Source organism: Onychomys torridus, chromosome 23 (genome assembly GCF_903995425.1).
Source record: "Onychomys torridus chromosome 23, mOncTor1.1, whole genome shotgun sequence".
Taxonomy (NCBI): domain Eukaryota; kingdom Metazoa; phylum Chordata; class Mammalia; order Rodentia; family Cricetidae; genus Onychomys; species Onychomys torridus.
The window spans coordinates 3,831,440-3,858,913 of NC_050465.1; the positions used below are offsets into that span (position 1 = coordinate 3,831,440).

The 27,474-nt window shown below is 50.2% G+C and overlaps 1 protein-coding gene across 1 annotated transcript in view; it reads left to right on the forward strand.

Annotated features, from left to right (window-relative positions):
* Positions 1–21,781, forward strand: part of Mroh2a (maestro heat like repeat family member 2A) — a 39,815-nt gene extending 18,034 nt beyond the window's left edge. Inside the window, exons 21-42 of the mRNA XM_036173754.1 lie at positions 128–250; positions 2,056–2,208; positions 3,139–3,261; positions 4,170–4,249; positions 5,545–5,653; positions 6,194–6,289; positions 7,339–7,443; positions 8,580–8,703; positions 9,151–9,269; positions 10,418–10,570; positions 11,475–11,629; positions 13,934–14,093; positions 14,168–14,361; positions 14,621–14,758; positions 15,119–15,233; positions 17,822–17,971; positions 18,074–18,256; positions 19,104–19,259; positions 19,954–20,085; positions 20,562–20,664; positions 20,977–21,042; positions 21,469–21,781. Coding sequence (XP_036029647.1) covers positions 128–250; positions 2,056–2,208; positions 3,139–3,261; positions 4,170–4,249; positions 5,545–5,653; positions 6,194–6,289; positions 7,339–7,443; positions 8,580–8,703; positions 9,151–9,269; positions 10,418–10,570; positions 11,475–11,629; positions 13,934–14,093; positions 14,168–14,361; positions 14,621–14,758; positions 15,119–15,233; positions 17,822–17,971; positions 18,074–18,256; positions 19,104–19,259; positions 19,954–20,085; positions 20,562–20,664; positions 20,977–21,042; positions 21,469–21,590 — 2,859 coding nt within the window. The 3' untranslated portion in view covers positions 21,591–21,781. The remainder of the gene's footprint in view (positions 1–127; positions 251–2,055; positions 2,209–3,138; positions 3,262–4,169; positions 4,250–5,544; positions 5,654–6,193; positions 6,290–7,338; positions 7,444–8,579; positions 8,704–9,150; positions 9,270–10,417; positions 10,571–11,474; positions 11,630–13,933; positions 14,094–14,167; positions 14,362–14,620; positions 14,759–15,118; positions 15,234–17,821; positions 17,972–18,073; positions 18,257–19,103; positions 19,260–19,953; positions 20,086–20,561; positions 20,665–20,976; positions 21,043–21,468) is intronic.
* Positions 21,782–27,474: the final 5,693 nt, after the last annotated feature.

The following is a 27,474-nucleotide window of genomic DNA, read 5'->3' on the forward strand; positions in this document are numbered from 1 at the left end:
CTCTCTGCCCCTCTTATCTACAATCTTCTGTGATCTGGAGGGCATTTGGGTTTATGCACCTGCATGTGTGTACTTATATAACTATCTCTGTGCCCCCTGCCCTCCCCCTGGCTGGCTTTTCCTGCAGGGTGTCATCCTGTGCTTTGGCCTGTGTGCCCGGGGCCAGGTAAAGACGGTGCTGAATGTGCTTCATGACTTTGAGGAGAGGATCCAGGAATCAGAGCAGTCCTGGCAGATCGGTGCCTGGAGGGTAAGGCTCCTCACTTTAAGGCCTGGTCTCAGGCCTTGAGGGCAGTGCTCTCGGGGCGGGGGCGGGGGGAGAAGCCAAGATCTTTGGGGAACATCTGAAGTAGGCTATTTGAGTCATTCATGGCTGGGGCCACACGTGTGGAAGTTGGAGCAACTGAGATGGTCATGCAGCTTCCCCCAGACACCCGCAGAGTATCCCCAATGGTCAGTTCTGGGGTGAGATCCAGCCTATTGCTTGACTGGCAGTCCTTCAGCTGAAGGCAGCCAAAGACACAAGGCTGAGCCCAACAACTACCAACTAGGAAGTTAAATTGCCCAGCCCCCTGCTGTCCCTTCTTAAGCAAGATGAACATCAGAAGGAACACTTACCACAAGATTTTAATGATCTCGTCATTGTCACAATGGTGATTTTAACTGCTCTTAATAGTGTTTATCTAATGCTTAGCCAGCCCCCCAGGATGAGATGGCTCCTGCTCAGCCGCCTAAGTGCAGCTAGTCTCTGCTTAGGGACATCTATACCAGCCTCCTCTCTCAGCCAATGGGTGGTGCTGGCATGTGTCACAGGACCAAAGCTTCCCAGGGTGGGTAGATCCTGGTCAGCCTGGTTTAGTCATTCTTGCCCTGTACCTGGTGTGTAATTTGTGCCCAATAAACACTAATGTATAAGTGCTGGAGGAAATTAATGAGTGCTTTAGCACCCGAAGAGCAGTCCGTGGAAGCCCCTATATTGACTTACCAGCTTCTTCAATCGGGGACTGTCCCCTACACAGCCAGTGCAGCGCCTGAGCCCTCCTGGTGTCGAGCTGAGCACTCCCTGCCCCCTGGTGGGCCTTCTCTTTTTATTTTTCCCCCATTTTCACATGTGTGTGGTATGAATACGGACATATGCATGTTTACACCTGTAGAGGTGTTGTGCCCAGAGTCCCCCAGAGTCCCCCAGAGACTGATTTGAATGCAAAACAAAGAGTCTTTTTCTCTACAAGTTTAAACCCGGGTCTGTCCATCCATCCGACGCAGCGATGAGCAGGAGAGACCCTGAGTAGCAGTCAAGCAGGGTTTTTATAATGGTTAGGGTAAGGGATCTGGGGGAGGTCCAGTTCCATAGAGTTAAAAGCTCAGGACTGCTGCTTACTTCAGGTTGGAGATGTTTGGGTTGAACTGATTGGAGAGTTGCAGCTGCAGGGAAATAGCCATCTCCTCTGCAATCTATATCATCAGCAGACCCATTTTCTCTGACAATTAGACATCCCATTTCTTAGCTGCAGGAAATTTGCTCCCTCTGACACTATGGTATATAATCTATCATGTCCTTTAGGTTATGGCAGGAAATGTCTGGAACTCATTTTTTTATGTGGCTCTTGATTGCCTGGGTCTAGAGGCAGCACATCCTCTGGTGGGTTTCCCAGGGCCTGCTGCCCCCAGTCTGACCCTTCTCTAAGATGGCTGCAGCTCTGTCATCCTCTCAGAGGCATATGTGTGTGGGTATGTATACGAAGGTACACATGTGTGTGCACATGCATGTGGAGACCTCATCTTGATCCTCATTCACTTTTCTGTTTATTCATGGAAACAGGATCTCTCAATAAAACCCATAGCTAGCTGATATAGCTAACCTTACCAGCCAGCTTGCTCTGGGGAATCCCCTGTTCCTGCCTTCTGAGGCTAGCATTGCAATCAGGCTGTCACACCAACCCAGCATTTGTGTGCATTCTGGGACTCTAGTCCCCAGTCTTCAGGCTTGGGTGACCAGCGTGACAGCCCCTGAGCCACCTCCCCAGGCCCTTATTCTCTTTCACTCCTATGCAGAAGGACCACCCCTGGAGGCGGGAGACTGTGAAGAGCGCCCTTATGGTGATGTACAGCTGTGTCTCCTCCTACTGCCATCCCCAAATGCTCCTCACCCACGTGGACAGTCCCATCACTGCTAAGATCATCCACCACTACTCCAGCAGCTGCCAGGTAGCCCACATAGGCTTCTGGGCTCCTTCTTAAACTACTGTGGCAGAGTCAGCCTGCACGGCGCACGGAACACTACTCTCGGGAGACATCTGGGGGGCCTACTCGGTCATCCTCTGGGGAAAACATTGCTCACACTTGGGACAAGGGAGCAGTCCTCCCCTGAGTGCTGCAGGTGACCATGGCCCCCCAGAAGTACAAAGTGAGCCCCAATTCTTCCCATATGCTCCTACTGTCTCACCCTCACCTCTGGCCTACTCATGTTCATAAAGGAGAAAAGAGGGCTGTCTTCAAAAAGACAAAAATGTGGGGTAACTTCTTGGGATGCCAATGTAGGTGAAAGAGGAGGAATTTATGTTTCAAAGTTGTGGTAAAATACATAGAGTGGGAGGTGGGGAGACGACTCAGTCGTTAAACGTGCTTGCCACACAAGCATAATGGCCCAAGTTCAAATCCCCGGCACCCATGTGAAAACCAACCATGGTGGCAAAGATCTGTAATCCTAGTGCTGAGGGCATGGAGCTAGGACAATCCATCCTGTCTGACCGAATTGAGACCCTGTCTCAAAAAATAAAGAGTGATTGAGGAAAATACTCAACACTGATCTCCAGCTTCCACACGCACAAACACATACATACACATACATATACATAGGCATGCACAAACACATACACATGTACCATGTCTTCACATGCACACGGACATGAACCATGAAAAGGTACACAGAACAAACAAATAACCACTGTGGCCATTTTCAATACCCAGTTCACTGTGGCTGAAGAACAGACAGGTGAGGGGGCTGTCACTCAGAGCACCCCTGATGTGGAGCCTTCTTCAGAGAAGGGGAAGGATTCAGGAGATAGGGGAATGGCTCAGGGCTCTTGTGAGTCCTTCGCAAACAGATTCTCCCTTACATTCTTCCTCTGGGCATAGGACATCAGCCTCAAAATGGCCTTCATGAAGAGTGTTGTGCAGGTCACCAATGCCATCAAAAGCATCAAGGACCTGGAGGACTTCCAGTTTACCCACAAGTCTGCTCTTACTAGCCTCGTTATTGTGAGTGGGACAGGGCTCCCCACTGGGTGGCCTGGCATCTAGCTCTGATTGTGCCCTGCTCGGGGGGCTATCTGTGAAATGTCTCTGGGGCTGAAGAGCCTTCTCGCCCAACTCTTGATTTGACCTGCAGGACTGTAGCCTCTGAGAACAACTGGTATATCAGAGAGGGTTTCACAGTCACAAAGAGTGTGAGAACCAGGGCAGGAACCTCACTTGGCTTGTGCCCGATGGTGCCCAGAAGAGGCCCGCTCAGGGACCAGCAGACAGAGGTCCAGTCGGGATGGGTGGGAGTGAGGTCACGGCCTCAGCGCTTTTCCCCTGGAGGAGACTCATCAGACAGGCCATTTAGAACCGGAACTTAGAATATCGTTTGCACAGAACTTTGGTGAAATTTAGAAAGGGTCAGCTATCTACAGGATGATGGAACCCATGTGTCAGCCCACCCCTGACCTGCAAACATCCCCACTCTCTCATAGCTGACAAAAGATGGGGTCTTAGAAGACCGCCTGTACTGCACCAGCCATTGGGAAAGGGAGATGCAAGAGGAACAGAGAAACGGGCGTTCACTGGTTCCCAGTCACTTTACAAAAGCCTGGCACAGGCTGTTAAAAAAGCAGCAAGCCTTGTATAGGATAAGGGAACTTGGGCTTGGGAGAGTGTGTTGTGTGGCCAAGGACACATCAAGTCATTGGTGGCCCTGGGGAGAAGCCTGGGCTTCCGTGTGTTCTTCTCCCTCCCCTGCACTTTGCTGTCAAATAAGCCTTAAAGAATGTGGACATGTGGAGTCTAGAGCTCTTTGTAAAGGCCCAGACCCTCCTCATCCTGACACCAGATCATGTCACTGCCCTTTGTGCCCTTACCCAACTTCTGGGTGACCAACTGTTCAAAACCCTTCTTGTGCTGGACAGGCGATCATCAAGGCAGAACCACCTGACCTCTTGGCTTCTCCAGTGAGGTCATTGGCCATGGATGCTCTCTCACAACTGAGGTGAGCTGCGGGGGGCGGGGGGCTTGCCAGAGCTCCTACTGCCTCCTGATGATGGGACAAAGTCTGTGACTGCCCCTCAGTGCTACTTCAAGCCTTTTCTACCTTCTCTTCCCCACTCAGTGGCAGTGATGTCAGACAGTAATTGCCTGAGACAATGGTCTAGCCTAGTAGGTAGGGTCCATCTCTCTCCAGACTCCTCAGAAGTCTTTTAAGTTGGGTGCTTCTCCTGGGATAAGGAGGTGACTGGCAGGTATGTGCTATTCTTAGCAGAGCTGCTGAGGGCAAATTTTAGAGATGTTCCACACGCCCCAGGAGAGCACTGATTGTTATACTGTAGGCGAGGCCTGGAAGGACTCAGAGAAAAAAAAAGGTACAGAGAAAATTATGAGTAAGAGCTGATAGAAGAATGTGCTTGTAGGTGACTGGCCACCCTCTCTAATTCGAAAGAAGGGACTGCCGTGACAATGTAATTTGACTTCTACACAGTAGGGGCTTATCAAAAAGGCTGACATTTGACTTTTGACTTGAGCTTAAGCAGGATGACTAGATTGGTATGGGAGTTTGACTCCCACAGAGTGAGGGGTAAACAGGCAGGAGAAGTATTTTAAGGCAGAATGTCTCAGCTCTAGGGTACAATGGAAGCTCTTGGGGAGCTGTCAATAGAACTGATACACTGATCTTGCTCCAGCCCTAGATTGTAAGGAGCCCTAGAGCCTGGACATGGCCCTTGGGAGTTCTTAAAAAGATGTCAAGATGGTTCCAGTGAGCATCCAGGATTGTGAACTGGAACTTGTGGCAGGGCTAGAAAGAGAATGAGCCTGCAATGGACTGGCTACCACCCTGGAGGGTTTACTGGGTCTGGAATGCACCCACAGTCTTTGATTAAGTAGGTTCTCTCCATGTGGAGTCCTAGCGTTTACACTGATAATCAACTCCAAGCTTTGCTGCTGCTGCTGCTGCTGCTCCAGTCATGATACTGAAAACCCCAGACCAGGACCAGGCTGGAAGGGCCAATGCTGTGGTTGTGATGTGGGAGGAAGGAGATTCTTAGGCTCAGAGTAGGCAACAGAAAATGGAAGAGTGAGCCTTGGGCCCTCAGATTCTGCTTCCATCACAGATATGGTACTGAATGCTGGTAGTCAGGCAGGACAGGGTTCCTCATCAGGGAAGCATGCCCAAGTGCCCAGCCCAGGTGCTGTGTCCTTCCCTCACTCTGTGACACCCTCTCCCTTGCCCAGAGAGGGCAAGACTTAGCTCCTAGTGAGCACTTCCGCTGCCAACACTTCTTTCCTCAGCACACTGAAGCCTTTCTACTCTTCAGAGGAAAGCATTGAGCTGATGGACATCAGCATACACTCTGTCATTTCTCTCCAACCCCCAGGGGAAGACAACGAGCCTGTTAAGGTAGGTTCCTCAGGGAGACCTCCTTGTTTTTCTGGGTCAGAATCTAGAAGTTCACATTGGCATAGGCAGGCTCCACTCTCCCAAACCACCTGCAACATAGCAATTTGGAGCAGCTCTGTTAGTAAGCATGAGCTAATGCTAGCCGCTGTAAGAGGTAATCCCTGAAACCTCAGTGGTTTTTTAAGTTTATTTCTCATCTGCACCAAGACCAGTGATCAGTGGGGTGTGTATGCATGAGGATGCATCCTGCAGCTATCAGGGACCCAGTCTGACAGAGGCCCCAGTATCTTTAGCAAATGACTTCAAAGGTCTCTGGATACAAGGGATGAGAACACATGCAGGAGATTCATGCACCATTTTGCCTTCTTCCCATGAGCAACAGTGCATTCCCATAGCCCCACTTTGATGCATGTCCAATCCAGGCATAGAGACACCTGCAGAGTACTGCTAGGTGGCTATCTGTGCCTTTCATGATTGCACAATGCTTGCTTTCTCTGTCTCTCTCTTTTCTCTCTCCCTCCCTCCTTTTCTTTCTCTCAGACCCTGTTTGCAAATGCCTTGAGTTCCCTGAAGCAGCTGATGGAAGGCCTCATGCAGAGGCAGCTGGACCCTAGGGGGCTGCAGGAGACTGTGCATGTGAGTTACCTTGCAGAGGGTGCAGAGCCCGAGGTGGCCACCACCCTTCCTGCAGAGTGACCTGAGAGCCAGACTGTGGGGAGTGGCTGGTGGTGGTCTGCTTTCCTTGCTTCAGGCTTGTGGCAGGACAGGACATCATGCCAGAAGGGCAAGCCAGAAGTCTGTCCACCTCATGGCTGAAAAGTGACAGAAAGGGAGGACAGGACCCCAGTATCCCCTGCAAGGGAGCATCCCAGTTGACCTTCCTTCCTTCACTAAGTCTCATTTCCTAAAGACGCCATTACTCTCTGTAGTACCACAGACTGGTGGCCAGGCTTTCAACACATAGCCTTGTGGGGGGTGGGGGCGATGTGTGTGCGTGTGTGTGTGTGTGTGTGTGTGTGTGTGTGTGTGTGTGTGCATGTGTGTGCATGTGGGGGGGCGATGTGTGTGTGTGCGCGCGTGCACGTGTGTGCATGTGCGTGTGTGCGTGAGTGTGAGTGTGTGTGTGTGCACGCACGTGTGTGTGTGTGTGTGTGTGTGTGTGTGTGTGGTGGGGGTGATGTGTGTGTGTGGGGGGGGTGATGTGTGTGTGTGTGTGTGTGTGTGTGTGTGTGTGTGTGCATGTGCGTGTACATGTGCGTGCGTGCGTGCGTGCGTGTGTGTGTGTGTGTGTGTGTGTGTGTGTGTGATGGGAGCAGCATTTCATATATAAGCCCTAACAGCAATGTTCACTGCACTGAAAAAACAAACAAACAACAAACCCAAAATCTTTGACATTAGAATGTCCCGTCAGCAACACCTGAGCTGAGGGTTGGTCTATGTTTGGGGTACCTGTTTGGAGCCAAGCCAAGCAGAACTTCCAAATCGTATTCTTGTGAGGATACTGGAGACCCCCCACTCTGGCCACAGCCTCAACTCCCTTCATGGTGGAGTCTGAGAAGAAGGTGTCTAGAACCATGGAAGTCAAATTCTGAGTGGGAGGGACCATGCGGTGAAAGCTGGCCAGGGTGGAGCTGGCTGGCCCTGGGATGTTAACACTGCTTCTATGTTCTGGGCTCTATACGCAGCTCCTGGAGAAGTGGATCTTGTCAGAGAAAGAATGGGAACGGGAGAGAGCCATGACCCTCCACCTCCATCTCATGCAGATCTACGTTCAAAGTATTGGTGTCTGTGTGAGTCTTGGTACACCTGTCCCACTGCCTGCCACTCTGAAGCATCACAGAAAAGTTCCACATTCTCTTCAGAGGAGGGAACACCTCTCAGATCAAGCTCTGTCCCAGGAGTCATGGGAAGAGACATGGGCTTTGGGATGGGTGAAGTGGGAAAGGATGGGATCATAGCTTGGCATGGATGCAGGTTTTGTGGTACCCAAGGCTTATGCAGTTGTAGTTGGATGTTTTTGGTTTGGTTTTGTTTTACTCTTTGGGGGACCGCCACCCAGCTCCCAAATAAATACACAGAGACTTATTCTTATTTTTGAATGCCCGGCCTTAGCTTGGCTTGTTTTTAGCCAACTTTTAGCTTAAATTATCCTATCTACCCTTTTGCCTCTGGGCTTTAACCTTTCTCTATTTCTATATAGCTTTTCTTTCTTTCTTATTCCATGGCTGGCTGTGTGGCTGGGTGGCTGGCACCTGGCATCCTCTCTCCTTCTTCTTTATTTGCTCCCCTCTTCTCTTCTCTCTGCCTGGCAGCCCCACTTATACCTCTCCTGCCTAGCTATTGGCTGTTTAGATCTTTATTAGACCAATCAGGTGTTTGAACAAATATCACCAACACCAGAAGTCTAAGACAAGGTGGTATTTTATTGACTAATGGGCACCCACAGAGTAAGGTCTCTCTTCTACCTGTGTTGGTGCTGAGCTGGGGAGGGAGGCTTGGCCAAATAAAAGATCTGAGGCCCATGCTATAGGATGTTCAATGTCTTGGGGCACACAATATGTCACCTAGATTCTATCATCAAGAATTCTCTGAAAAGAGGAGGTGGCATTGTTAACTCAACTTTACAGACAGGGAACATAAGGGACTGATGAAGCCCCTGCCCAAGTCACTCATTTAGTGAATGGGTTTCATGTTGGAACCTGGAGTTCAGTTATAGGAACATGAAAGGTGTCTGGAAGTCCAAAGTAGTGCAGAACAGAGCTGACATAGTGGGCCCAGCTATGAGACTGAGGAGATGTGAACACAAATGGAAGGCATGCAGTGGCCAGGGCTCACACACTCTGGTTGTCCTGTATGCTGTTCCTTGGTAGCCCTGGCTGGGCGTTTGAGTGTGGAGCTCTGAGCCCTGATGTCTCTTGTCTCTTAGATCCCCCTGAAGCTGGGGCAGTTTGGCATACTGGTTGGACTCATTGCTCCATGCACCTGTGATGTCCATAGAAGAACCCGCTTGGCCTCAACTAGTGTCCTGTCCAGCCTGCTAGATCTTCACGGTAGGGAGGAGACAAGACATGTGAGGGACACAGTGGGTGAAGGCTAGTCTTAGGGTATTGGTGCAGGCCTGCCACAGAAGGAAGTACAGCTCATATGCATACAGGCAAGAAGACAAGCATGCAGCCCACATAACAGAGGGGAGAGAGCTCACCATAAGGTCATAGAAGCTTCTAGAAGAAGAGGCTCATTGGATGATGATGAGTCACTGAGGGCACAGTGTTGGACTTATCCAGATTGCAGATGCCAAGGGAGCAGCAGAACTGGATGGAACTGAGCTGGAGGGACAGTGGATACATGAGCTGTGTGTGGAAGTGATGTGTGCAGAAGCCCATCATGTAGAAGGAACAGTGAATGGAGGCTAGAAGGGAAGGGATATGCAGATGCTGGAGGGCAGCTCAGGCTACTCACTCTCTCCTGCTGATCATGCCTGACTATATTCCCAACAGTAAGCCAGACTTGCTCCTTATGGGGCGCTTCCAAGGAGCAGGAACTGAAGAAATGTAAGGAGGACCTCCAGGACACAGACATGGACAAGATTTCCCATGCTTCCTCCAGAATCGCCAAGGTTACACTGGGCTGTGCTCGGGGTGCCTCACTTCCATCTGCTGGCTGTAAAGCCAATATTGTCACCCTGGGGGGTTACTTCTCTGCAGCCTTTGGTACATTTGATACATCTGTATTGAAATGGCTTGTAGTGGCTGGGACATTAAGGGCCGATAGCTGATATTCCCTGACTGACTCCTCCAAGTCCCTAGTGAATATGGAGAGGGCTGTGGGAAGGTCCAGATAGACCCTGCACACTGACAGAATTATTGTCATGCTGTTTTATTGCTGTGAAGAGACACCATGACTAAAGTAACTCTTACAAAAGAAAATATTTAATTGGGAGCTTGCTTACAGTTTCAGAGGCTTAGTCCGTTTATTATCATGGTGGGGAGCATGACGTCAGGGAGCATGGTGGCAGGCTGGACCTGGCATGGGCTTTTGAAACTTCAAAGCCCATCCCCAATGACACACTTCCTCCAACAAGGCCACACCTCCTAGTCTACCTAATCTTATTAAAGAGTTCCACTCCCTGGGGACTAAGAATTCAAATATATGCCAGGCAGTGGTGGCGCATGCCTTTAATCCCAGTACTTGGGAAGCAGAGGCAGGTGAATCTCTAAGTTTGAGGCCAGCCTGGTCTACAAAGTGAGTTCCAGAACAGGCTCCAAAAGCTACACAGAGAAACCCTGTCTCAAAAACAAACAAACAAACAAAAAACCCAAAAACAAATAACAACAACAATAACAACAACAACCAGAATTCAAATACATGAGCTATGGAGGCCATTCATATTCAAACCACCACACTGGCATTAATTCCTAGACTGCTAATGGCATACTGATGAGTAGAAGTACGCATGAAAACAGATGTTGAGTGTCCAAGGAATGGGACATGAAGCCGTTTCTGTCTAGTGGGGAAGAGCAGCCTTCCTGGTACCAATGGGAGTTTGTAGAGCAGCAGGGTGAGGCTAGAGAGTGTCTGCAAGACAGTGCTGTGAAGATTGGGATGTCCTGTATGAGATGCAGGCAGAGGGAGAGGCAATGGCGAGCAGAGGGAGAGGCTGGGTACACTTTGGAAGCCTTGGGAAACTGGCCAGACCTGGGTGAGTTAGCCTTCCAGGACAGGGGAGTGGAGGGAGCCTGGGATTCTGCCTTGCTCTGCTCCTAGGTGGTCTGCCCGGAGTTTAACTGCGATGAAGTGGTCTCTCTCATCCAGAAGCTCTGTGAGAACATTGGAGCCATGGACCTGCAGCATGACAGGGCTGCTGTCACCTGGATAGGCATCTTCCTGCAGATGCGGGTCAAGGAGCTAGAGGACAAGGTAGCCAAGCCCAGCAGGGCTGCTTGGGATCGGAGCTGGGACTGAGCAGTGTACACACAGTGTGGGCTGTGGAAGGATGACTGTTTTTGTCTCCCCCCAAACCAGGGGTGCTAAGGAGGGAAAAAGAGAGTCCTAGAATGAGAAAACTGTTGAATTGTTTGTTACTGGTCAGTGAGTAGATGAGGGACCACAGGTGTCGGGCTCTTTCCAGCGGGGCACGCAACTGCCCCAACCAAAGACACAACGAAAATGTAGGAGGAAGAGACTCGGGGTGGCTGGAGGAGGCTTTGGGGGTTGAACTCACCTCACCCACCATGCTCCCCAAAAGAGGGGTGACCTGCAAGGGCCCTGAACTGGTTTCATTTCTGCTGCTGTGATAAAACACACTGGCCAAACACAACTTAGGAAAGACAAGGGTTGAACTGGGATAGAGTTTCAGGTGACAGCCCGGCACCGAGGGGCAGTCAGACAGCCGGTAACAGGATAACCACAGTTAAGGGCAGAAAGCAACTCACACATCCCTGCTTGCTTTCTTCCCGCTTTCTTCACCCTTACGCAGTTCAGGGCACAGCCTAGGAAAGCTGCTGCCCATAGTGGGCTGGTTCTTCCTGCCTCAGTTAGCAATGAAAATAACTGCCCCCCACACACACACACAGACCTGCCCACAGGCCAGCCTGATCTAGATAATTCCGTATTAAGATTCTCTTCCTGAAGGTTGGGGATTTAGCTCAGTGGTAGAGCACTTGCCTAGCAATCGCAAGGCCCTGGGTTCGATGCCCAGCTCAAAAAAAAAAAAAAAAAAGATTCTCTTCCCAGGTAGTACTAAATTGGGTGGACAATTAAAAATAACCAGCACTGATCCCAAATACCCTCCTCCCCTAGAAGATGTCTATCCCCTCCACAGGTGGCTGAGATACTGGGTGCCATCCTGGTCCACCTTCCAGTGGTGGACCACCCAGAGGTAAGGCGGCACCTCATTGAAGGTATCCTCCTTCTGGCTCACTACCACCAGGAGACGGTCCTCACATCACTCTTGAGGCAGCCATTGCCCATGGAGAGGTGAGTGCCATGGGAAGTGGATGTGGCTGGGAGGCCTAAGTTCTGGGGCAGGGCCTTGCTCCTGAGGCCAGGCAAGGCCCTGTACCCATGTCTCATATGGGAAGCACCTGCCTCTGCCGAGCCACTGACCCAGATCCCAGACTTGACACTTCATCAGGTTGAGCTTGAATCTGTCTCTCATAGCTCCCCTCAGGTCCTGGTTGTCCCTTCTGGGACGACATCCAAAGAGCCCAGGGCATTCTCTCGTGACAGCCCTTCCCTGTGAGGAACAGAGGCATGGACAAAAAAAAAAAAAAAAAAAAAAAAAAAAAAAAAGGCATGGCTTCTCAGGTCTGTACCTCTGAGCCTCTTAACCTCTATTTCAGCCTGTCTCTATGCCTTTCAGAACGTGTTCCAAGAGGGCAAGTGACTTACCTAAGTTTCCAAGGGACAGTAGTCCCCTCTTGCTTATTTCCATGTATGTGGGTACATGTGTCATGTGTGTGCAGATACCCACAGAGGCCAGTAGGTCAGATTCCCTGGAGTTCCAGGAGGTTGTGAGCTGCCTGGTGTGGCGCTGGGAACTGAACTCGGGTCCTCTGTATTTCACTGCCAGCTCTTAAGTGCTTGACCCATCTCTTCAGGGCCAGCTTCCCTCTTTCTCAGGTTATCTTTACTAATACTGGTGACTCCAGGGTATAGGCAAGGGTCACGCCAAATATAGGAAGTAAGTGTGTCAAGGTACCAGAATCACTTGGGACTGGGGAGGGGGCAGGGGGAGGGGGCAGGGGGAGGGGGCAGCTGAGTTGGTGTTGATCAGTAAGATGAAGTCAACTTGAGTAGAGAACATTTCCCGACAGGCCTCAGATCCACAGCCGAGGGGCTAATGTGTGTGAAGGCTAGGTGTGGTGCCCCTGGGGTGCAGGCTGAGAGGGGGTGAGGGGCTGTTCCTAGTTGGTGACTTTCTGAAGGTAGCGGTTAGAAGATCAGAGCTGGGTGGGCAGGGCCACCGTACAGCGCACATCTGTCAGCTGATATACAGGCTTTTTGGGTGCCAGTGCCACGTGCTAGCTGCCACATCCTCTGAATCTGCCTTGGCTAGCTATGGATGCTGAGCCACTGTGATGCAGAAACTTTTGAAGAGTACGGTTTCCATGGATTAGGAGCCTGAAAGCGGTTTAGCTGCTCCCTTCATTCAGGGTCCCATCAGACTGCCACGATGCTGGCAGCTGGCTGGGGTTCAGATCCCAAAGTCTTGCCACTGGCATGTGGTACTGGTAGAATTCAGATGGGTTCTGTAAGACCTTGCTTTAGACACCTCTGTGGCTCTTGTATTTGGTGTGAAGGAGCAGTGTGCACCCACCTCTGCGTCAGCTTCTACCGCTAGTGTCAAGCTACATCTCTCCCTGCCCTGAATTCTCCTGCCTGGGCTCCTGTACCTGCTCTGTGGGTCCGAATATACAATTTGCTTGTCTCCTTGTCTATTTACTTGCTAGACTTGATTGTTTTAGCTCTTTAGACTTTTCCAGATTCCTAGGTCTCTGTACTGCTCTGTACTCAGCATGCGAAATCTCAATCCACAGGCGTGCCCCTTCCTAGCAAGGCAAAAGGTTTGGCCTTGTGGTCAAGGAGGCTATTTTCTTTCTAATTGAATGTAATTTTTGTTCTTTTTGATTTGTTTTGATTTGAGACATGTAGCCCAGGCTGGCCTCAGATTCCTTGTGCAGCTGGAGCTGGCCTTGAACACCTGATCCTCCTGCCTCTACCTCCCAAGTGAGGGGATTATACAGGCTTGTACCACAATGTGCATCTCAAGAAGTCCATTTTTCAAAGGTAGTTTGGCAGGCCACTTGTCCTCTGGAGCCTTAGTCTCCTCTTCTGTGGCATAGGGAGAGGGAAAATATCTTCCTGGATTATCAGCCCAGAGCAGTTAACTGGTACTTCTGTGTGAAGATTTATTCCCCCTCTACATCTGTCTCTTGTGACTGTTCTCCTCCCCAAATTCCTTGAAAATATTTTGGGAGAATTATCTGATTAAAAAAAAAAAATCCTTGCCAACAGCCTGATACTTCTTTCGGCTTTGGAGACATCACTGGCAGTTCGTTCCCAGGAAGTTGTCAAATGGGAGGCCTGGTGAAGCCAGGGAGCTGTGAACTTCTCACTGATACTGTAGAGAAAGTGAGGGAACTGGCCTGATTATATAACCTTTAGTGGCTCTGGTGACCTCCTGGAATTCCACTCTTTGTACAGGGGTCACCAATGAGTTGCTATCCTGCCAGTACAGGCTGCCAGAAAGCTCACTGTCCTTGTTTCTTCTTTGGCTAGCCACCTGACAGAGGTGTGGCTGGCTGTGGCAGAGAATGTGCCCTTCGCAAGGACCATGCTCCGTGGCTTGCTGGGCCGGCTGCAGTCAAGGTTCACTGCCAGGATAAATGCCACCTCCAAAGCCGACATCTGGCGCCTGGCAGCTGTGGACCCTCTGATGGTGAGTGCAGAGGCAGGTGCTGGGCTTCCCAGGGAAGTCAGGATAAAATTGACCAGCCCTTCTCCCTCTCCCAGACGCTGTGCACTGTCCGGCTTCTCATAGAAAAGATGGACCAGGATGACAAATTCCCAGACCTGTTCCCTGACCTGCTGTACATCTTCCTGCTGCAACTTGGCAGCAGCCATCGACCAGAGGCAGCCTCACCAGTCCTGAAGACCTGGAGGCTGGTCCACACAGGGCCCCTGCCCCAAGAGATGACCCTACAGAGGTGCTCGAGGGCAGATGGGCAGGAGGGAGGGATACCGTACAAGGCGGCAGGCTTGGGCTGGAGCTGCCCCTCCAGCTTTTCCTTAGAAGCAAGTGGACTCCACAAGTCCTTCCGGGAGTGGGTGGAAGTTATTTTACTCACAACTTTTCCCTGTGTGTGTCCGGTGTGGTGTGGGCTTCGGCGTGTGGAGACCGCTGTCTTCTGTGGCCCTTCCCCTCAGTCCTCTTCAGCAGCCTTAGCCTGGCGCATCTCTCTCCAGGGTCACGATTAAATCTATGCAGCTTTTGGTCAAGAGAATCGACAGAGAGCCCCTGGAGCAGGCCTTGGAGGAGCAGTCTGTGTGGTCCCTGCTGGAGAATGGAGGCACCTTCCTAGAGGGAGTGAGCCTGATGGCCAGGTGGGGCCAGGTCTCACAGGGGTGCAAGGGCTCTGCAGAGGCTTAGCCCTGTGAACGGCACAGCTGTTCTTATTTCTGGGGTCGCTTGCACACTGATAGATGTCCTGGACTCTGGAGTGGCAGTGGGACCAGGAAATGAGAGGCCAGAGGAGATCTCTGAGCATTCTGGTCTGACCATCACAACCCTGAGTATTTAAGCGGTACCCTGCCCCCTCCCATCAACTACCTGGGAAACAAGGAAAGGCCCAGAGACGCTGAGAGGTCTGTCTCAGGCCCTCTTCAAGCTGACTTCAGACTCTGGAGTAGCAGGCAGGAGCACAGACGATAACCCTCCTTGTGCTAGCCTTCTTTCCTCCTCAGGCTGTGCATGCAGAACGCGGAGAGCTACATGCAGAGGCTGGCAGAGCTGGTGCTCACGGGCATGGGCTCCGAAGTCCTGAGCTGCTGCATCAGCAGCATGGCCATCTGTGTGGAAGTGAGGCATCCGGCCCTGGGAGGGAGGGGTGCCAGGGGGTAGTGGGTACTTGTCTACAGGCTTCCTAGGGTGGCACATTATTGCTATGAAGAGACACCATGACCCTGGCAACTCTTAGAAAGGAAAACACTTAATTGAGGAGGTGGCTTAGAGTTTCAGAGGTTCAGTCCACTATCATCATGGCGGAACACATGGCAGCATGCAGGCAGACATGGTGCTGGAGGAGCTGAGAGTCCTACATCTTGGAGGCAACAGGAAGTCAACTCCAGACACTGGGCAGTATCCTGAGCATAGAAAACTTCAAAGCCCACCCCCATAGTGACACACTTCCTCCAACAAGGCCACACCCACTCCAACGAAGCCACATCTAATAGAGCCACTCCCTATGAGCTTATGAGGGCCAATTACATTCAGACCACCACACACATCTCCAGAGCAGGCATGGTCTCTGGGGACTTGACCTTAGGGGACAGATCTTGCTTTGTATGGGTATTCTCTTCTTCACTACACTTGATCTCACTTTTCATACAAGGCCTGACATTGTGGGAACCAAACAAAATGAACTCCTCAGCTTGGGCTGGGAGATTTTTTCCTGGGCACCTCTAGGAGGTGCTTGCCTTGCCACAGGAAAACAGAGAAGGCATCATGGCCACCAGGGCTTGCTTACTCTATTGTGTGGTTAGAGAATCCATGGAGTCTTGGAGGAGCTGGCCAGGGAACCTTTGGGAGAAATGTCATTGAATCATGTCCAGTTGCTGTAAGGGACCAAACAGAAGCCCTGGGCAGCAGACAGCAAACCTTCTCTGAGGAGCCTCATAGTTAAGAAGTATTCCTGACTTGGAGGTCATCAGGGACTCGGTTATTGATGGGGAGAGTGCCGTAGAAAGTATGTATGGCCGTGTTCCAGTAAAACCCTCCCAATGGACACGGCCACTTAAACTAATCACGATTTCCAAGTATCGTGATCCCTTGAGATGTTTCCCACCACTTACACATGTGAGAATGACTTTGGACTATGGCCCAACCATCAAGCGTTCTCAGGCTCACAGATTCCTTCCATGTCTGTGCCTCTGTAAACCATCCAAAATCATTTGAAAACAGAGTACAGCTTCAAGTGGCTGGAAGCTGGGATAAAGATCAGGCACTGGTGGGGGTTGGGGGCAGACAGGGAGGGGTGGCAGAGTCCAAGGGCCTGGTGAGAAGTTTGGACTTTGCCCTGCAGGGTGTGGTCATTAGTCACCGGCTCTGTTTGGCATTTCCTGGGAGCTCCTCAAGAGGTTTAGAGGAAGAGAAGAGCTGTGTGAGCTTGAGGGGCCTCGAGGCACTGGCCTTGGTGATGGTTACTAGGCTCTGCCCCGGAAGCCCAACTTGATGTTTTGTTTACTTCGGGTGTCTTTAAACACACTCATGAGGCTGGGGCATATGTCTCCGCATGTACAGTGCTAACTGTATAAGCAGGAGGACCTGAGTTCAGATCCCCAGCACCCCCAGACACGCTGAGTGTGTAGCTGTGTCCGTAACCCCAGAGCTGGTGGGGGAAAGGGTTGGATACAGGGACATTCTGGGGATTTACTGGCCAGAGATCCAGGTTCGGGGAGGCCCCGAGGGCCAGAGGAGGAGGCACATGCCTTTAATCCCAGCACTCAGGAGTCAGAGGCAGGCCTAGCTCTAAGTGTTTGAGGCTGACCTGGTCTACATAATGAAACCCTGTCTCAAAACAAAACAAGGAAGTAAGGTGGGAAGCAGTAGATGACACTAACTTTAGCCTCTGGCCTCTGTAGGTGTGGATGCCTGCACTGTAGTGTGTGCTTGCACACACACACAATTAAAAATACTCACGTGTTCTTGAGCATGTGCATACACACACAGAGACACACACCACAAACACACACACACACACACACACACACACACACAATTTAAAATACTCAGGTGTTCTTGAGCATGTGCATACACACACACACACAATTAAAAATACTCAGGTGTTCTTGAGCATGTGCATACACACACAAACACACAATTAAAAATACTCAGGTGTTCTTGAGCATGTGCATACACACACAAACACACACAATTAAAAATACTCAGGTGTTCTTGAGCATGTGCATATATACACACACAGACACACACCACAAAACACACACACTTAAAAAATACTCAGGTGTTCTTGAGCATGTGCGTACACATGCATCCCACAGGTCCCCCACTGGCCGGAGTCTCTTGAGTACAAACCCAGTAGAGATTCTGTCAACAGACCTTAATTGGTGCTTCTTGTACACTTCTGTTCAGACACTGGTGGGTGAGGCTTTTACACATAGCAGCTTTTACACAGAACTGAAGAAATGAATTATAATGTGTGCATGTCTCTACACCAGGTAGCACACTTGTCATTTCCCTGCATAGTTCCTTATTGAATGCTACCGCAAGCCCGAGGCAGCTGTATCACCCCTTTTCTGGACGAGAAAACAGAGGCCCTTGGTCCCCTCACTCCCGCTCACGGAGTAGCTAGTCTGTGTCTTGCCCTGACTTCTCTGCCTTATCATTGAGTGGTGGATAACTGTGGGTAACTGCAACACTCTCTTTCCTAGTTTATGAGTGACCCGGTTCTGCACCAGGAGAAGCTCCTGAGGCCGGTGGTGCTGATGCTGGCGAAGGGCACGGGGCAGGACAAAGATGAGACTTTACAGGTGCTCGCTCTGCGTGCCCTGGGCAACATGGCTCTCGGTGCTCCCCGGAAGGTACCAAATGGGCCCTGGATTAGGTCCCAGGGGCTTGAGGGCTTTGTGGGCACACTTCTACAGAAAGTGTGGGGTGCAGCTGAGTGGTCTGAATTCCTCCAGGTGAAGCAGTATCGCAAACTCCTGCTGGAGAAGTGCCTGGGCTCCCTTAGGGCACAGGTAAGCAGCATTGTGACAGCTGAAGGCATGGAGGCCCTGACCAAGATTCTGGCTGAGCTCCGAGAGGGAGACATAGGATCTTCATTTGAACCCATCTCTGAACAGTGCAGGGCATTCTTCGACAGCGTGAGTCCAGAGAAGAACTCCCCTCCATATCTGTGTGTTCTGTTGCTTTAAGACAATACCCGAGACTGGGTGATTTATAAACTATAGTGATGGATGTAGCTTGTGGTTCTGGAGTCTGAGATATCCAAGAACAGGGTGCTCGCTTTTGGCGAGGCCTTCTGATGCATTGTATGGTGAGATGGAGTGAGTGAGCTAGCTTGGATCCTTTCTTAGTACAAGGCCACTAAGGCCACTGGGAGAAAGCTACCCACCCTCAGAATCTAATGCTGATTACCTCCAAAGGTCCCCACCTCCAAATGCCATCTATGTATGATTTGGGGAACTGAGCTTCCAACATATGGACACTTTCAAGTCACAGCACTCTGTTTGCTCAACTCCTGAAGAAAAGATGTGCCTTGGGGCAGAATGAGTTGGTCGTACGTGGTGTAGCACTGTTCCTTGGCTGATTGGGATCCTGTCGCAATAATATCTTATGCTAAGAGCCAGAGAATCAGTACATTAGAATCCGAGGGCTCAAGCATTCCACCCTGCAGGAAGGGAAGAGTGCCCACTAACCCCTTGCAGCTCACGATTACTCCCTGGGCACCTGTGGAGACTGGAACTGGGCAGGCAACAGGGGTGTTCATAATTCCACACAAACCCTTACACATGCCTTTGGGATGGACCCCCAAGCTAGAGTCACACTCAATCTCTTGAGTGCTACATGAGCCCTGAGGAAGGAGGGACTGTCCTGATGAAAGGTTCTAGAAATCTCTGTGGAAACCAAGGCATTAGAATGGTCCATGGAGGAAGGCTGGGGTATTGCCTGGCTTCCTGATGCCAGCTCACTTGTACCTCTTGGTATCAGGAGAGCGAGCTGATACGTTTGAAGGCCTTCATCCTCTTCGGGAAGCTGGCGAAGGTGGTTGGGATTTCCAAGAAGCATTTCTTCAAAGGGGAGGTGAAGAGAGGCTGGGTCTCCCTCATGCTGCATTGCCAGGACCCTTGCCCCAGTGTTGCCCAGGTAACACACACCCTTGTCTGTCCTACACTCTGGGGCTGCAGTACCAAAGGGAAAAGGTGCCTTGGTTCTGCTGGCTCAGTGAGCTACCGGATTTTCTATTCCCATCCCATCCCTTATGTGCGCTGGGACAGGAATCACCTCAGGGATGTTAAAGGGAGCCAGCTCTGTGAGTAAGCAAGCTATGGCTCCCTTGGCTCTAGTCACTGCCTACAGCTAGTGTCTATTTCCTTTCCTTCTAGAATATTCAGGACCTTGTAGGCCACTTTGAGGTACCCGGACTTGGTCCCATTTAAAATCTGTCTTAAACCTCCCTCACACATCCCTGTGGGCATGCCCATGTTAAGAGCTGCTAGGAGTTGAGGAGAGGGCCCAACTTGGTCTGTCATGTCTCTGGGAGTGAGATGAGTGGGGTGGGAGAAGGCAGAGTAGGAGACCTGCCCATCTGTGTTCCTGGCTCCGTCTCCTGCAGGGTTGCTAGAAGGGCAAAGGGGTTGGCTGAAGGGGCATGTGAGAGGCACCTGTCCCCCAAGGGCTTATTACAAATGCATGAGTGAGCTCCCTGGAGCCTCTAGCCTGGCTCTTGTTTGCTCTGGAGGCCTTTCTGGGGCTGCCCTCTCACTCTCCAGCTGAGATGCCACCCAGTGCCCTGCTTGTTGATGTCTCTCCTGCTGTCTTGTGTCCTGCGTCCCTTCAGGCATGTTCGGCTACCATGTTTCAGTGTGTGCATTTCTGGGGCTGGAAGTCCCTGGAGAGCGCCTTTGGTCACAGCAATGACAGCATCAATGACCAGATGACAGTTTTTCAGACGAACATGTGCTCCGTCCTGGTGAGGAGGCCAAGGTTGGGCGTATGAGCCTATGTTCGCTTTTTACCATGAAACACCCAATGGGACAATGCAAGGGTACCCACATTGACTTTTATAACTGTCACAATCAGAGAGTAAAGAGACAAAAGTTATTTTTTATGACAGAATTTATTTAGCCCAAGGAACCACATCATTTTGATATGTGATCAAGGTAAAAATTGTTATGTGGTTTTTGTTTGTTTGTTTTTGTTTTTGTACAATCTTCCAAGTCCAAGAAGGTCCCTGATACTATCAGTCATGCTCCCATGCTCAAGGGCCATGTGTGGCCAGTGGCTAGTGTTTTGGACAGCACAGGTTCAGAAACACATTCAGTGGGCTCTACAGAGTCGGATAATGAAACCAAGCATGCAAGCACTGACTCATCAGATGGGAATGCTCTCTGTGAGCAGCCGGTCCCCAGCTCACCCTCTACAGCCATGTGGCACTTGTTTTTGTAGGCCCAGAAAAAGCCTGCTGTTCTCTGTGGCTTCCTGTTGGAAACAACAGTCTTCATGAAAAGTAACTCGTCAAGGATCAGAATCGCTGCCTGCGCCTTGGCAGGTGAGTGGCCAGCCAGCCATGCTCTGACTCAGGGTGAGTCTCGAAGCTACTTAGTCAACCCCGGGCCTGGATGGGGAGACAGGTGCCTGGGATGGGAGTTCAGGTCTACCTTACAGTTCCAGGCCTACTAGCTCACTGGGTTTCATGCTTGCTTGATCTGGAATAGGGGTGCCCACTACCAATTTCAGCCGGACAAAATCCTTGACTGCTGTCTTCATAGTCAACCTGCACCTCTTGCATGGAGGGAGGCAGAACTGTGTGCCTACTGACCTCTCCCTGGTGTAAGGAGTGCCTCTCCGTCTGTCATTTCAGGAATCATCATGAAGCAGTTGTCTGCCCATTATCTGAAGAAGATGGACCTTGTGGGGCTTCGGAACTGTTAAGTAGTGCATCCCCGGTTGTAGAAATCTATGACTCTGACATTCTGCGACCATGCTGGGGGAGGGTTGGTGACGCTTGGCTGTGAGCTGCTTGGGAAAGGGGAAGTAGCTGGACCTTGAAGGTCTGCATGTAGGGAGAGATTTCCAGGAAGACCATTTGGTAGGTGGAGTCCATGCCAGCCCCATTCTCAGATACTTGAGCTGCCTCTGCCCCAAGCCCACAGCCAAGGTCTTCCCTGTTGGTGGTGTGAGTCCTGACAGGTCTGTGCAGGGTATGGGAGCACTCAGCTCCACTGCCCACTTTGGATCCACACTGGGAGGTTCCCAGGGGGTGTCCTCACTGGTGTCAGCCTACTTCTGTGTGCAGTGTGCAGAGTTCATGTGGACCTGACCAGAAGGCCTGTTCTTTTCTATTCCCACTCAGCACTCCAGGACCTACAGCTAGATTCTGACGCTGGGGTCAGGAGGGAGGCCTTGGAGACCCTCAAAGTCCTGGACAGCTGCACCCAGCACTGGCTCTTGGCTTCACCCAGAGGACTGCCCTGAGATGTGACCTATCAGCGGCACATCTGCCCAGAGCAAGGCAAATCAGTTTTCATTTGTAGAAAAAAACAAAACCAAAACTTGTAAAAGAATGAGTATCCATCCCTCTTCTCCCATTGAAATATACCTCCATTGCTCTCTGGAGTGCGGGTCCTGGCTATATATGGATACTGCATCCCAGAGCCAACCAAGGGCCTCTTCATCCTTGGCTGGCCTTTGTGGGCATGGTCATGCAGCGCTCTCCCGTGTGTGCTGACGTGCACCCACAGTGAGGTGCCAGGCAGCAAGGGGAAGTGACACTACTGTCCAGCTTGCCCCCCAGGGACCTCATTCCTAAAGCAAAAGGCAGATGCATCCATAGCTGACCACGACACCCTGGGGAGCTTCCCCTGGGAAGCAATGTTCAAAGCTTACCCTCAGCCTTCCCAGGGACCTGAGGTTTTCAAGGACTGTTTGGGCCGCTGGAACAGCAGTCCAGTGGGGCCTGGAAGACAGTTTGGCGGGGAACGAAAGGGTAATTAGCCCCATGTCTAGAAATCCGGAAGGGGAAGAGGAGGGAGCATTGGCAGACTTTCTTAGCCTTGGGCTGGTAACAGAATGGTCTAGGCTGAGGCCAGGGTAAGCCAAGTGGCACCACACAGAGCTCCCCTTCCCTGCCAGGGGGACACTCACCCAGTCCAAAGCAACTTGCTTGCTGAAACCTCTCACCAAGGGTGATTTTTGCAGCTTTTTTTGGGCACCATTGAATAAACAGTAAAGTGCTGGTATCAATAACTCTAGAGCCACTTGGGCCCCGGTTCAAGATGTGTCCTGTAACACAAACACACGTTTGTGTCTCTCCTCTGTGTAGAGCATGTATAGGCCAAACGGTGATTAGCAGAACTGAGGACAATGACCCATTTCTGTTGCGGATTCTCTTTTTAAGAGTAATAGAATTCAGGAAAGAGTAAAAGGTTTAAAGCTTTCTAGCTACTGTAAAATGTAAGTATGCACAATACCAGAAAACTAACCAATCAGAGGGAAGTTTTTGTGATTATTATAACACTAGATGTGGACCCAGAGTAAAGCAAGTTCCAACAGAGGGGAAGAGAACAGTCAGTGCCGTGAGAGGCCCCGAGAAGTCAGGGTACCCAGGGAAGCATGCTCAACCTCAAGTGTGAGAGCAGACCAGGGTGTGGCTCTGTCAGTGCTCATCAAGCATGAAGCTTGGGTTCCATCCTTGGCAGCTCCAAACAAACAACACCCCCCCCAAACAAACAAACAAACAAACCATGGGCAAAGGTAGGCCATGTTTGTTGCACCAGCAGAGCACACCAATGGGCATGGAGTGGCAGCTGTTTACACTGTTGCACTGGACAGCCATTTACCAAGGCTATTCGGCAAGTTGACGGCAGACTGTGTCCACTGTGTGTAAGCAGCCCTGCAGCGTGTGCCACCAACAGGGTTATATACATTCCAGCACTGATCACAGCCTCTGTGCACCCCTCCAGACATCCAGGGCAATGGGACGAGCTACCTGGACATGAAAGCAGTCCATACAGCACCATACATATTACTAACACCAAATACTTGGGGCTGGGCTCTCTATAAAAAGGTTTAATTCAGCTTTGGAAACCCAAGGTCAAGGAGCAGACAAGAAATCTGGTGAGGGGCGGTAGCAGATGTAAGAACAAATGGGGAAGGTGCAGACACCACTTGCAAAAAATGGGAAGCTAGAGAGATGAGCTTGGGCTTTTATTAACCATCCTGAGAACTAAACAAGGTTCCAGGTTAATCCTTTCCAGGAGGCAAATCCCTACTCAGGGGAGGAACCCACCATACAACAGGTACACCTGTCTGCCAGAGTTACCACCCTGGGGACACTCTTCCAACATATGTATCAAAGACTATTGGGGTCCAGCCCCACTATAGTCTTTTCCCAGAGTTCCAGAAGAGACGCTACCAGTGGTGGATTGATTAATCTGAGGGATACTTGAATAAATCTATGGACTTGAAACTCTTTCGTCCATACACTTTGCTCTTCTGAGTCAGTTCTCTCTCTACACAGCTTCTGTTCTGCTTTCTTACTTAGCTCCTTGCCTGCCTGATGTCTCTCTACACTCTTCTGGTGTTCTCTTCAAGTTCTGTCTTAATTCTCCCATCTAGTTCTTCCCCATCTCATTTTTTCCCATCTTGTTCTAACTAGCTCTTCCTCATCTTCCATCTCATTCTTCTAGTTCCTCAACCTACTCCTCCCAAGTCTGAGGTTTTCAGTTACATACCCATACAGAGCAGCAATTCTCTGGCCAAGGCAAGGTCACACAGGCTTAAACTCTTTCGGGGTCACAAGGAGGGGTGGTAAGATCCACACAAAGAGCAGTAATTGTCAGCTATTACAGCAACCCTAAAGGGAAGTGGCTAATGAGGAACGAATCACCTAAAGGCTAAATTCCGTTAGAGATCTGAAAAGGGGGATATATGTGCTCAAACTACAATCTTAAAAGTGGTTAGGTAAAATGTTAGGATTCTACCAGTCACTAAGTCGTGAGTGAAAAGAAAACTGCCCTTTTCTTCCCTTCGGAGCCATATCTGTCTCAGCCTAATCTCAGCTCTGCCATTTTCTGGCAGGGTGGGGGAAGTGCACTCGGTAGCTAGGCAACCTGAGTCACGCTAGATGTACCTGGCGTGCAAAAGGCCTTTAGTTCTGGGTTGTTAAAGGAGATCTGGACCTAAGATAGCACTTAAGGAAGAAGGTTAAGCTTAATCAGCACATCCACCAGGCCTTCTCCAATGGATAGTCTGGATGCTATCTGTGGTCTGTTCTTAGAAAGTCTGGGAAGTATCTCAGATAAGATACTTTCCTCTAGAGAAGGTCCTGGCCGGATGTTGCTAATGATGATAATTACAGAAGGCCTGAAGTTAGGGATCTGGCTGTGTGACTACTGTTAGCACAGGTGGGAGATGTTATCCAAATACTTTAATTGTACAGGAGAAGTTGTGCACCATGAATGATCAAACACACTGTTCTAGGAATGGAAAAGCTACACTAGCACATGAGAAATTTGTTGCAGGAAACAGCTAATATTCAAGAGCCAAATATCACCAAGACTCCTTAAGCCTTGGCTTCTTCCAGGTATAGGTTTGTCATAGTCAGCTGAATTTTTTCCTATTCATATTTCTGCAGCCCACAGCACACATGAACCTTTGGGGACACTAAAACCACAGCACCCACATATGCAAGTTCCTGCCAAATGTGAACCCCCTTGAAACAAAACTGCAGAATATACAGTATTAAATTATTTATGTGAGTTAAAACCAGAAAAGTTATCAGTTCATCAGCAGATCTTATACTCTACACTGACTTCCATCCTTGTCCAGCCCAGCCCAGCCAGCTTCCCCCACTAGGTGATACCAGACCCACAAGTTCTAGGGAAACATCAGGCCCAAAGAAAGGCCTAGAGGTGCCAAGACCATGCCTGCTGTGGGAGGGTCTAAGCCTGCAAGAACTGCTAAAATGTTCTGAGGGCATCAGGAGCCTCCCAAAAGGTATAAGACTCTGTGCTCTCATTGAAGTCCTTCAAGTCTAGATGAAGCCCTAACAATCTCCGGAGGTGGGGGGGTGTAGGCCAGGAAGGTTACATGCCCCCCCCCCCCAATAGAAATGGACTTTTTTTTAAAGAGACAGACCCTTACTCTGTAGCCCAAGCTAGGCTTGAACTCAGCAATCCTCTTGCTTTAGCTTTTCTGATGTTAGGATTTGGGGTGAGTCAGAACACTCAGCAGGAACTGTCCTCACAGGAAAAGACACCAGAGGTCTCTCTCCACCTCCAGGAGGTATCTGCCTGCACTTCCATCTCAGCCTTCTAGCCTTACACCAACTCACTACCAGCAACTTGGCTGCTTGAAGTGCCGGGTCCATGGTAAACTTTGAGAGCAGCCAGAGCTGCCTCAGGCATTGTGAATGTGGTCCTGGTGTGAGACAGGGGGAAAGGCCAACAGCGGGCCACCTGCTGAGGGAAGGATAGGAGAGAAGTGTGGCCTTCAGTTTCACACTGAAAAAACATTCACAAGGCAGCAGTGTGCCAACTAGAGAGTTGGCATGTGGGTTTTGTCACCATACAGGAATACTTGAAATTGCTCAATAAAAACAGCTACCAGCAACTGGAAACCACCTCAGTAGAAACAGAGGCCTCACAGATGCTGCATGGCTGGAAGAGCATCTGGAAATGATTCACAATTATTTCAAGTCCCTTCTAAAAGAATCTTGGAGTTACTTCTTGTGAGTGACTCTCAGACGGTTTTAGATGACTTTATCTTTTAAAGACCCAACAGTCCTATTTATTTCAAGGATCACTGTGTCTGGGGCTCAAATGTAGGTTTCATAAGAAAGTCATGCTTCAAACAAAAAATGTGGCAAATGCTCTAGATGTCATGTCTAAATGGGAAAAGGAAAACTTGAGACAAACAGGCCCACAGGATTGATTGACACTGAAAACGTTAATTTTATTTGCAGAATCACACCAGGCACTTGCCATGACACCGGCTCCCCCACAGAGCTACGTTAAGGACATACCTCAAGCAGGGCAGCACACAAGCAAAGCAAAGGTACAAGTGTTGTGGTGCTGCATGCTTGAGGTGCATTTGCGGCCAGCCTGGGTGACACAGTGACAGAGACCCCATCTAAAAGCACAACTAGGGGCAAGGCAACATTTTTAAACTTTGGGTTTTCCTAAAAGTAATTTTCCATCCTGAATGATCAAAGACAGTTCTTTGTACAATCCCAATAGTGCTCAAGCCAGCTGCTGAATGCCTAACATCTGAATGCCTAACATCTACTCTACTGCACTCATATGTTTATGACCACGACAGGAAACTCCATCATGTTAAAGAACTCAAGGCACACTTCAGCAATTGCATTAATGGCAAAGGTCGCTGCTATCCCAGCAGGCCATGTGCCCAGTGGTAAGTCCCTGGGCTTAAGTCTTGGCCCAACTTGAGTGAATTTAGGAGTTAGCAGACACAGCCTATCTTCTTACCCTAAGACAGAACCTGCCCATCTCACCAAAGGGTTCTTGTGTGGATAGAGTAAGGCATACAAAAGCTCACTGGCTTCACACAAACAAGGTACTAGCTGGTAATGGCCTTCATGGTGTCAATGAATGTGGGGATCTGATCCCCTCTCCAAGTGACCTATAACTGAAGTAGAAAGCAAACAGAAGGATGTCAAAGGCAGGAGCACCTGTGCATATATATCCCTACTTAGGAAGGTTGGGGCAGGAGAGCCACAAGGTCAAGATTAGCTTGGGCTACATAGCAAGACCTGGTCTTGGAAAAACAAGAACAGAGTTTAAAAACAAAGTGGCAGGATTTTATAGGATCAAGAGGAGGAAGAAGGTCCAGGTGGGAGGGCAGGGGACACGGCTGTGTTCCTGGGACAGCTAGGGACATGAGCAAAAGGCTGAGGACACAGGGGCTGGATGAAGATGGAGGTTATGGGCTTCCATTGTAGAGACCTTCTTCCTTCCCATCAGAGGATCTCAGGTTACACTGAGGCGACCTGACTATGAAGACACTCTCCCAGTCACTCGAGTGTCCGGAGCAGGCCACTAAGACACTAAGGTGGCAGTCTGGTCTAGGAAAGGGCTCAAGAGGTCGAGGCAGTCAGGCAAACAGCTCTAGACCAAAAACAAGGATACTGTTGGTGGGTGCACCCTGCTAGGGACCACTGCCACAGCAGGCAGCCAGAGACCCAGCTGGCACGACACCTAGGGTTGGGGTTGCTCTGCAGGTCTAGCTCTGCTCCTTTTGGTGTCATCTGTGGCCTGATCCTAGACAGGTCCCTTCCTGGAATTTCAACCAGGAAGACAGAGTACTTTACCCTATTTATTGGAAATAAATTAGAAAACAA